The following is an 11,788-nucleotide window of genomic DNA, read 5'->3' as shown; positions in this document are numbered from 1 at the left end:
GCTAACCCACTGCTAATTCCTCTGGAAGTGTATTTTTAGCATGATAACCATTTGTGTCTCATTGGCAAGTGGATTAGGCAGTTACTTATGCCTAAGTGTCTGTATGCAACCCACATATTTTGGGCATATTAAATGAAGTATGAAAGAAAAGTGCACATGTGTCACATTTTGGCTGCGAAGTCAGAACCAACTGTGGGACTGTGCCTGCATTTCCTAGAGAATTACTTGCAGTGCCTGTCTTAAAAGGCAAAAGTATGAACTACTTTTCACATGATAAACTCTTCTTTCAAGTACAATACAGATCCTGTCCTTTTCCCATGTAAACTATGACAATCTCATGTCTTCTAAACTAGTGGCAGGTCATTATCCTTAGGAACCACTGATTTACTATGTAAATTTATTATTTTTATTATTATTATTATTATTTAATATTACTATAAAATCCTATCTACACATTAGAACAAGTGAATTGCCAAGCATAGGGAATACTCTGTGTGCAGCAAATACTATGCATGCTTTCTGCAAAAATAGAAGTTATAATGCAGCATTTAAGTCTGAACTAGAGCAGAACTTTTATTATAGGTGCTTGATCCCTTGAGCAGATTATTTTTTTGTAAATAATACTCAGACTATATTTACATGAACAGGTAGCACTCTAACAGCAAAGCCCATAGTTTTGGAAAATACCTTCAGTGAATGTTGTAAGGAATTGGAACAGGACTGAGCCAAGGATTTTGTGATTTGGCTCTCCACCAATATGACAAATTCCTGGTTTGGGTACCATGCTCTTTTCTCTTTTATAGATTCTTGTGAGAACCATTCATCCAATTGTGCTGTCATCTGGCACAACAGCAAAACTCCAATTGTCATTAATAGGAGAAGCATCAGACTCCATCTACTGACATGGCTAAAAGGATCATGACTAGAAAACACATGGCATGGCTTTCTTTAATAAGTTTGGTTTATTTATGCCAGAAAAAGATACTAAATAATTTACTGTTCTATTTTCTTTTACCAGAGGCATGCTTTTTCCTTGCAACTATTGATTTAGTCAGGAATAGCTTTAAATTCCAGGCTTTTTGAAGGAAGGAGCTATTGGAGGCTGTCATTCATGAGATTCAGTGGCAGAGTATGAGGAAGGGAAAGCAGCAGGGACACCACCTGACTAGTGTTGCCCCATGAGGCACATGCTCCATGTCCCATTACAAGGAAGCAGTCACACTGATGTCCAGCACATCCATTAGCTTTGCAGCTGCATCTGTTCCTCTTCCACATGACCTGATGAAAACCAGTAGTTTATGGTTTCAGAAATATTGCCATTGATAATCTAGTGAGTACCCTTGAGAAGTTAGTTGAGTCTCCTTGATTCTGTTCTTAAATGTGTATTCACTCTTGCCACAGTTCCAAAATAAATATTCTGTATATGCTGTATCTTATAAAACTTTGGATTTCAGGCAAGTAATGCTTGCTAAAAGACTGAAACCTGCTTTCACTGAGTACCATGGGCAAACTCCCACATCTTCCAAGGGGCTGAAAGCTAATGCTAATATTTTCTGTGTATGTCTTTCTGCATGTATACTTGCTTTTAAATAGCTAATACATAATAGCATACTGACTTTTAGCAAGTTTGCAATCTATAGGTGTAAAATAAACACCTGAATGGCAGAAGCTGCTACCAGAGTCAGAGAGAATATGCTCAGTTTCATTAGGTCTCAGATATCAAGCAGTCATGGGCCTGGCTGGCAGGGACTGGCTGCTGTAAGCCTAGGAACTGTGGTCCAATGCTTAGAAAATACCAGATCAGAAACTGAATAAATACGAAAATATCACCTGCCTGTTGGTGCTGGGAATAAAAATTAAGAATGCTGGAAATAAAGATACACGTAATGTTCTTGTTGAACTAAGAGAGTCCTAAAGAAAGTGATGTAGCCTTTGAACCTGCATGGGTACGTCTCTAAGGAATGCTGGATATGGAATTTACAACACAGCTGATACTGGGAGAAAAACTGGAGTAGAGTGAAATTTCCATAGGAAAGCAAAGAAATGCTTTAATATGGGAAAAGGAGGGACTGGATAAATTTCAGTACAGAAAAATTCATTTGTTAGTCTCCTTGTAATTTTGTGGGCCGCATGAATTTAATGCGCAATTTGATTCTTTCCACAGGGCTCCGAAGAAGTGAGAGCCTGTCGGAGAAGCAGGTCAAAGAAGCCAAATCTAAATGTAAGAGTATTGCACTGCTGCTGACAGCAGCTCCCAACCCCAATTCCAAGGGGGTGTTGATGTTCAAGAAGCGCCGCCAAAGGGCGAGGAAATACACTTTAGTCAGCTACGGGACTGGGGAGTTAGAACGTTACGAGGACGAGGGGGAAGAGGGTGAAGGTGAAGAGGGGGACAAGGAAAACACCTTCGAGGTGAGTTTGCTTGCAACGAGTGAGTCGGAAATAGATGAAGATTTTTTCTCTGACATTGACAAGGACGGGAAGATCGTGACATTTGACTGGGACAGCGGTCTGCTCGAGGTGGAAAAGAAGACAAAAAGTGGAGAGGAGATGCAGACACTTGCAGACAGCACAGGGAAAGGGGCCCTCATGTTTGCCAAGAGGCGGCAGAGGATGGATCAGATTACAGCAGAGCAAGAGGAGATGAAGGCAAACACAGTGCAGACAGAGGAGCACAGGGAAACCACCATGACGGAGAACTTCCAGAAAGTGAGCTCTTCTGTCTATCAATCAAAAGAGGAGGAAATGTCAAGACAGCAGACCTGTGTGAGCAAAAGCTACACAGATGTGAGCCAGAATCACAAGGTGGTACAACAAAATGGCTTTGGCTTAGCACCTGGCACAAACCTCTCTTTTCAGTCCTCTGGAGCTCAAAAAGCAGCATCTTTGAATAAAACAGCAAAGCCCTTCCCTTCCGGGGTTCAAAACCGAGCAGCTGCACCATTTTCACCTGTAAGAAATGTCACCAGTCCCCTTTCAGATGCAGCAGCACCGCCTCCTTACTGCTCTGTCAGCCCACCAGCTGAGGCTTTCTACAGACCTGTCTCAGCTCCTGTGGCCAGCAAGGCTGCCCCGGCCGCGTGGGCAGCCACCGAGCCCACAGAACACATCGCGTCCAGGGATGAAAGGATTGCTGTGCCAGCCAAAAGAACCGGGATACTGCAAGAGGCAAAGAGAAGAAGCACTTCCAAACCTATGTTCAATTTCAAAGATGCACCCAAAGTAAGTCCTAATCCTGCCCTGTTGTCCCTTGTACACAATGCAGAGGGCAAAAAAGGTACCGGAGCTGGTTTTGAGTCAGGACCTGAAGAAGACTACCTCAGTTTGGGAGCAGAAGCTTGCAATTTCATGCAGACTCAAGCATCTAAACAAAAGGCCCCTCCTCCTGTTGCTCCAAAGCCTTCACTCAAGGTGTCTCCTTCTGCTGGTGCTCCAGTCTCACCAGTCTGGTCACCTTCAGCTGCAGCGTCCAACAAGCCTCCTTCTTTCCCAGCACCAGTCTCACCTCAGGCAGCATATCCTGCACCACCCAAATCTCCACAGTATCCTCATTCTCCTATCCATCCCCCAAGCACTCTTAACCTTGCTGGTCCTTTCAAAGGGCCTCAGGCCAACCTGGCGAGTCCAAACCTTGCCCCCAAGTCAACACCAGTCACCCCAAGTGCTGGAGAAACAAAGCCTCCCTTCGAGATGCCACCAGCTATGAGTGGGAAAGGAGCACAGCTGTTTGCCAGGAGGCATTCCCGAATGGAGAAGTATGTGGTAGATTCAGAGACTGTGCAGGCAAACATGGCACGAGCCTCATCTCCAACTCCATCTTTACCAGCTTCTTGGAAATACTCATCTAATGTCCGAGCACCTCCACCCGTTGCTTATAATCCCATCCACTGCCCATCTTACCCTCCTGCTGCTACCAAGCCTTCCTCTAAGGCTGCTGCTGCTACCAAAAGCACAAAAAGAAAGCCTAAGAAAGGTCTCAATGCTTTGGATATTATGAAACATCAACCTTATCAACTCGATCCATCTTTATTTACTTTCCAACCACCTAAGGAAAGCCTTGCTATGAAGCAGACATCGAAGCTGTCCACTTCAAAGCAAACACTGCCTTTACCTACCTACCTTCCACCTGGTGCTGGATCTCCTACAAGGGCCCGGCCTTCTTCGGTGTACTCCGTGCCAGCCTACGGTTCCCAGCCTTTGTTCTCGTCAAATGCCTCTCTCCCAGGAAATGAATCATATTCACCCACAGGCTACTCCGCGTTTTCTAAGCCAGAAACCACCACATCCTCTTTGTTTACTGCTCCAAGGCCAAAATTTTCAGCCAAGAAAGCTGGCGTCACTGCACAGGTGTGGAAGCCATCGGTTATTCAAGAGTAAACCTGGTAGCTGAAACTTAGTGTCCATTTTGCTTGCAGTCACGGGTTTGCAGTGGTCACCTGGCGCACAGACTGTGCCAGTGCTATTCCTTAGCTTACTTAAGAATGTCAGATGTATCACCTCAAATCTGGGTCCAAAATATTTGAACTTTTTAAAGGAAACAAAACAGATAAAAAAATTTAGCACATTTATGCATTTTATCAGGTGCTTTATAGACATGACATCCTGAAATGGAGAGGTACCATTGCGTGAAGTGAGCAGGACACTAGGTTTTTGCTTTAGGACTACAATAACAGAAACAGTAAGCAATATTCCTGGTATGTCAAATTAATAGAGAACACCTTTCTTCCTGTCCCTCTCCCCAGCTGTGTTCTAATTACCTAGGGATTTGAGGACTTTGGTGGTTGTTTTTTTAAAAGAAGTGCCTTATTAACTAATAGTAATATGTATTATTAACATAGCGAAAAATAGACACAGTGTTAGACTCTGACTGATCACTAGCAGAACACAACTGGATAGACCTTTGGCTTGCACAGAGCCCCGTTGAATTCACTCAGAATCTGTCCTGGCTCAAAGGTCCTTCCACAGGAATCTGATTGATCAGCCAGGGGCTTAGCTTGTAAGCTATGTGGATCAGCTGTGATCCAAAATCATGAATTGCCTCTGTGATTTCACAGAGAATGTGCTATAAGAGATGCTGGAGTGTTATGAAGACTAAAAAGAGGTGGAAAGACAGCCGGAAAAATTGTTAAAAATTTCCCATTTTGGGGAAATTTCACATCCCATGTGCAGGCATAGTTTTAGCCAGAGTTTGCCTTGAACCCAGCAAGTATGAGAGAAGCCTGTAAATCAAAATTATTGAGCAGTCAGAGAGGTGAGCAGGGTTTTGCAGCTGCAATGTAATGCACCAGTTTCTTGTGAAAGCACAGTGACTGAAAACTGGAGGGCTACCTATAGTGTAGAGTGCTGATTCTTGCTCCCAGAGTACTCTGTGCCACAGAAATTACCAGTAAATCATGATTATGACCATGTCTTCCTACTGGTCTCTTGTACACACTTTATTATTTTCACTTGGGCCTCTACAATGCTTCTTCCCACTTTAAATCTTTTTACTCTGGTCTTACACTTTTATGTTTTACTTGTCGTATTGGGGACTAAGGATTGAAATACTGCTACTGTGGAAAATTCTTCAGAGCCTGTGGTCTTGAAACGTACTGCATAATCCTGCAGGGAATACAGAGCTTTGCTGAAATCAAGGGGCTATATTTGAGTAGTTTAGCATGTCTTTCATCAGCATCAGTGGTGCTAGGGCTGAAACAAGGTATTGTTTCTCTCAACTAAGGGAATCAAAATCCATCCCAGGTGTGAAGCTAAAGATTAAAGCATAACTCTGTGAATAAAAATGGCAGAATCTGTTGATACATTTGTTTAAACTATCATTCAGCTAGTTACAGACCAGATTATGACCTTGCATATCATAGCAGGGTTTGTAGAACTATCTATCTCGATAAAGAAAACATTCCTGAGTATGAACAAAATCTCCATAGTTTGGTCCCACGACGGTAACTCAAACTGCAGTCAAAGGTGAGAAGGATGCATTTGGTTGCACATGCAGAAAGCAGGCTGAACTCAAAACTCTAATCAAGCCAATAAAAAACACTCCTCTGAATTTCAGACCTCCAAAATTGCACTCTCCCCTTTAAATTTTAGATTGGGATACTGACTGCTTTAGAAGAAAATGACCAAGGGATCCATCTCCCCCTTAAAATTCAGAAAAGTGATAGGAGATTCAGGGAGAAAAAACCTGGAAAACTCAAGAAATATTTATACTGCCTTTACCTGGAAATAGAAAATAGCAATATTTTAGTCCTTTGGAGATCTCCCTTCTACCTTTTTTCCACTGTCAATATCTGTGCTTTTCTTCTATCATTAAACTTGTCCCTTTCCTCTCCGCCTGTTTGTGGCTTTTTTCTTTGGTTTGGCTGCTATTTTTTTGTTTCACTTCCACATACAGACTGCCAGTATGTTTTTGGGGGAAGTCTATTCCCTATGCTAGCCTGATAATATGAAATCTCCTCCCTGCCCTTCCTCTCTCCTTTCCCCTTCCCTTTCCTCCCTCCTTTCTCCCCCTCTTTCCAAGTTCAATCTGGAGTTGCACACACTGTTTTAGGTAGACTTTAAGACACCAGTATGTACTCAGAATAAAGATACCCACCAAAGGTAAGTAGTGCTGTGATAGACAAAGAAATCCAATCAGCCTCATATTGCCATGTTTTTGCTTAGTCTCCTCCTGTAAAGCAAATCTGTAAGTTATAATCACACTTCTGTACTTGTTCATCCCCAAAAGAATATTTCCTTAATGAGGAGATTTATAGCAGCTTTGTTCTTCCACCACGAGTGTTGATATTGATGCCTGTGGCTACAAAACACAGGAGCTTACAAAGTGCATCTATGATGAAAATGGGAATTTTGATCACATTTGGATTCAAATACAAGTATTTCACATGGCCTAGAAAAATGACAGAAGGATTTATAAAGCACCAGTAAGAGTTAAAAACAAAAGTCTCAATGACATTAGTGCTCTTCACTCAGTTTGGATCTTTTGAAAATCCCATTCAAAGCCCAACTCTGAATTCTGTCTTATATACACATCATTCTACATGCATGGGACTTGAATCTGACTTGGCTTCAAGGCTCTTTTTACTGACCAGGTAAGTCTTTAATTCTAATTGATATTTCAGGAGACTGGTCTGCCTAGAGTAACAGGTTTATCCAAGATGTAATCTCTCGTGAAGCACATATTTAGAGGAAAGCTGAGCTGTTCATTGTCACGGGTCCAGACGAAAAGCTAAAGATAATGTCAAACGTAGCTGAAATGTCAAGGAAATGAATGGTTTGTGTAGAAGAGTCATCTGAAATTTCACTTTGAAAGGGCAGTGAGCTTTTGTAATGGTTTTCTGAAAAAGTGATTAGAATTATTTTATATAATATGGCAAGGCTGCCAAGATGCAATTGTCATGTTTACTATGAAAGAACATTTAACAGTGAATTTAAAGCCAGCACTTGTAACAATACTTCCAGTATGTTCACATTAAAAGAGGAATTTAAGTGTTTTATGATGATTTTAACACATTTAATTACAGCACATACTGGAAGTATTATATTGCACCAGTTTTGATCTCCCATTCTATACGGCCTTTTCATAAAAACAGCTACCTCAGTCAAGGGTTTCTATACCTTCAATTTATGATTTGGTTATAAACATCTTGCCATAAAACTGAATTGAATAGTTTTGATTTGGAGATGAGTGGCTTTCAGACAAAAATTTAGAATTTTTGCTGCAAAAATCAAAGACAAAATTTAGTTCTTCAACAAAGAACTACTTAACTTCTCCCCCCTGCTCTAGGGAAACCACTCTTACCATGTTCTTGCCCACCAAAAAATAATATATTATGAAACAGCCAGAAAGAGATTTCAATGACTTTTCCCTGTAGGAACATTTACAGAGTAAACACTACCATCTCTTACAAGTAAGCCTCATTTTTTTTTTGTTTCTGCTCTCTTAAGGAAGAAACAAAAAATAAGAGATTGAGGTATCAGCAGGCTCAAAAAAATTAGGAAATGTGGAGCTTGTGTGTGGTTCAAATAGAAAAATTAGTGCCAAGTGGCAGAGCAGAAATTTTGAGAGAAAATACTACTGGGATTAGAGGGAGGCAAGCTGGGAGGAGAAAACTCCACAAAAACCCAGCGACTACACAGGATAAAATACCTGTCAGGATTTTAAAGTACTGAAGGTAAAAGAACAATCAGCAAGAGGGGCTCACCTATTCTGCATATAGAGACGGCTGACTATTTCCAGACTTTTGTTGAATGTTTTTTTTGTTGAACCCTGATAAAAGATTGTAAGCAGTTATAAAGACAACTTCACACCACATAATATGATCTGGGAGGAGCATTGCTTATCAAGTATCCAGGATGAGACCTCAACAAAGGACCAGCCTGCCCCTCACAGGCTGCTGCTTCAGCCATTCTGGACCAGGGAATGCTCTGTACACTGTGAGGCAGGGGAATACCAGGGAAATGACAACAACTAACACTATGCAAAATCTTTCTCCTTTTTTCCAGGATCCTTTTCCAGATTTGCTAGCTTTAAAATTCCAAACCCTTTGGTTCTAAAAAGATTCCCTCTTCCAGTCTTGCCTTTTTACATGATGCAACTTTCTTTACCTGAAGTCAAACACCCAGGATTCCACTGATTGCTTTGGTGGTTTGGCACGGCAAGTGCAAGCCTTAATTACACAGCTTGGCAAATGGTATTTTATAATGACTCTACTCAGCTTGGAATTGAAACCCTATACGAAGAAGAACTTGACAAGATCTTCAAAAACCTGTGGATTCAGAAGCTCTGAATGAACTCACTGGTGGTAGATCTCTTAGAAAAATATGTGAGCCTGGTCATTTCACGGCACTCTTGGTGCTACCATCACAAATTCCCAGTACCCATGACAACAACTGGCCTTATTTTACAGTAGACATTACTTTTGCATGCCATTACAAAAAGGAGGAGTTGGAATCACCCAAGAGTTATGTTTGATTAGTGGTTTTCAGGCTGGTTGCTTACTAAAGGAAGCACTTCAGGTTCTTTATCGAGTGATTTAAATAGTAGGAAAAATCCTGAAGCTCTATGTTGAAAGGATCTCTATAGATGCAGACTTGAACTCTTCCTTTACAAGCTAAGACAAACCATATGACAGTAATCCCATGGGTTTAATATTTGCTTCCTTAAATAAGGCAGGCAAAGACTTTTTCTTTATGTGCTAATCAAGTTTCCATTTATCCTCTACAGAATTTAAAGGAAAAATCTATTCCTGAGTGTAATGATCTTGACAAACTTTTTAATTGCAGTGCATGTGAAACCTGCACAAACACCTGTGGTATTATAATAACTGCACACTCCCTTAGGCTGAGAAAACTCAGCTATGAGAGAAATAACTTACTGAATTTACAGATTGACTAGCTGGATGAAGGCTTCCTGTGTGGGGAATTAATGTAAATACAGCATTTTCAAACAAGAATCCTGATTATTTTGTACACTTTTAAGACAGAGATCTGTGCGATTCCCCTCACAGTTCCAGGCAATTAAAAGATAAGATGCTATGAAAATAACCAGGCCATTTCTAAATAGGTGTCAAGACTGAACTGTTGAACAGAGGGAGTGTTTCTCTTGATGTTTCCATCTAGATGTGAAACAGCAGATTGTAATGGTTTTAATAAACATACAACAAAGAGAAGAAAAAGAGAAACATTACAGAACTAAAATACATTCCCAATCATGGGAGCACATGTTGGGTTACAAAGGGTGACAAGGAGCACAACATTCAGTTTCAGCGTGAGCTTTAACTGATTGAGAAGCAATGAATTCCGTGCATTTCTATTAGAAAAAAAAGTTTGCATGCAGTAAAAACCTATGGACAAATATTTTCAGGTTTTAAAAGAAAGATTTTTTTTCCCCAAAAACCATAAATAACTGCTAGTGATTTTTGCCTTCGATTTGTGAGAATTGTACTTTTCAGAGCCTCACTATGCAGGTTGTTGCTGGTACATGGCTCTATACTGCAAACAAAAGCAAAATATCTGGCATCTGGGTACACTTGGTTTTCTTCCTAGAGTACTGAATTAGTACTGAAGTAAGCATCTGACGCTGTGTATACAGAATTATGAGAAAAATAATATTAAACACTGCTGTTTGGATTGCAAAGTGAGGCACTTGGAATTCTTGTTGCCTGTGTCAGCTTAATCCAACCTCCGTGGGTGTTTGTGTGGGCAGAACATCTGCAATCATGTCATATCTGCTATTTTTGCTGTAGGACTCCAATCAGGGATGCCCATCTGACAAACAGCTCTTTCCTGCTTTGTTTTGACATCATCCCGTGCTCAGCACCATTCCTTAATCAATGCACACTCTTCAAAAAGTGCCCTTGATACAGAATTATTTTCTTACAGACTTTTGCTGTCAGCACCCAAATCATTCAGAAGCCAGAGTTCATCTTTACACTGCTGCATTCTACAAATTACTAAATAATGCATGAATTGAGCAGCACTGACACCAGGACACTCGGTAGCCTTGGGTGTCCAGTTCAAGGCACTTCAAGGCATCTGCTGAGTCCAGCAGTACATGCACCAGTTACTCTGTCAAAGAATGTGATCCTCAACATCCTTCTGTGAGTGTTAACAGATGGCAGCCTCCAGGTGGAATTCCACAAAGGGAATCCTCAGTGACCAGCTATGAATCCCAACCCGCAAAAGCACCTTTGTTCACAATATACTCCTGTGTTAGAGAATCCTAATATTTCCTAAATAAAGCCCTGAACTGGCACCAGATGTCACAGAAATCCTAAAATTTAATCAAAATGCATCAGCACTGGGCAATGGTGCTTGCTTTTCAGAGCTTTGGAATAGCTGACTTTCCAACTTCACTAGCATTGCTTCAAGGTAGCTTTTCAAGACCCAGACTAAACCCTGGAATACTGTCATGGAGCACACTGAAACAGGGTCCTGCAGCAGGGCTTGAACCACCAGATACTCGTAGGAATGAATAAAACCCTCCTGACTCACAGGACATGGGGCTGGAACAGGCTATAAAATCTTGGTGCTCCTATTGAGCCTGCATAAGGCTCTCAGAGTGAATGTTCACACGTAGGGACATTTGCACGGAAATATGGGACACTTCAGACAAAGATTTCTGTCAAACCAGTTCGAAAGCAGGCAGTGGTACCACTTCTCAAGGTAGAAATGTCAGAAAATAGGGCCAACTTTGCACTCATAGCTGTGCAATATAAAATCCAGAAGGTGGCAGCAAATGTTCTTCCTTACAAGAAATGAAGGTTTATTCCAAGGAAATCTAAGACGCCTATGGTCAAAAGTTTCAGCCATTTGCTTTCCATAGGCATAAATGTATTGTATTTTGAGAGCTGCATATGGATAAAGATTAAATGATAATGAAAAGCTGATTTTCTTTCATTCACAAAGGTGCAAAGTGAGCTAACTAAATTATTTGTGACAAGTTAGCAATAGTCTTATGTTTTTTAACCACACAGGCATTTTGCTGTAGTGAAGGCCTAACAACTAAAAAGCACTTTATTTTCAAAAGTAAAATTTGTCACAAAACTTACGTGAGAAGAATGACAGTACCTGTTTCATTATTTTGTAAACAGATTATGAAAACAAGATTGTTCTCACCTGAAATAATACCATTTTTAGAAATAATCTGGATTTAGAATAAATCAGATTCCAGTCCTAAAATTCCCTATAAATTTTCATAATCAAGCCCTGACAAGACAGCTTTGAGGAAGTCAGGATCAGGCCTGAACTATGCTATTCTAATCTATTCCTGGTCTCAGTACAGTCACTG

The 11,788-nt window shown here is 40.8% G+C and overlaps 1 protein-coding gene across 2 annotated transcripts in view; it reads left to right on the top strand.

Moving 5' to 3' along the window:
- Positions 1–11,788, top strand: part of SYNPO2 (synaptopodin 2) — a 79,093-nt gene that overhangs the window by 58,211 nt on the left and 9,094 nt on the right. The window contains exons 4-5 of one of the 2 annotated variants that reach the window (XM_042048564.1): positions 2,165–4,347; positions 8,503–10,758. In XM_042048564.1, coding sequence (XP_041904498.1) covers positions 2,165–4,347; positions 8,503–8,553 — 2,234 coding nt within the window. In that variant the 3' untranslated portion in view covers positions 8,554–10,758. Of the gene's footprint in view, positions 1–2,164; positions 4,348–8,502; positions 10,759–11,788 lie in introns of those variants that run through there. The other variant, XM_042048563.1, reaches the window with a different exon arrangement.

The sequence above is a fragment of the Corvus kubaryi genome, unplaced genomic scaffold (assembly GCF_017639235.1).
Source record: "Corvus kubaryi isolate FWS band 111438036 unplaced genomic scaffold, C.kubaryi_AGA036_p1.0 67, whole genome shotgun sequence".
In the NCBI taxonomy this organism is placed as follows: Eukaryota; Metazoa; Chordata; class Aves; order Passeriformes; family Corvidae; genus Corvus; species Corvus kubaryi.
The sequence above is the reverse complement of the archived record's forward strand: the minus strand, read 5'-3'. Positions and strand labels throughout refer to the sequence as shown.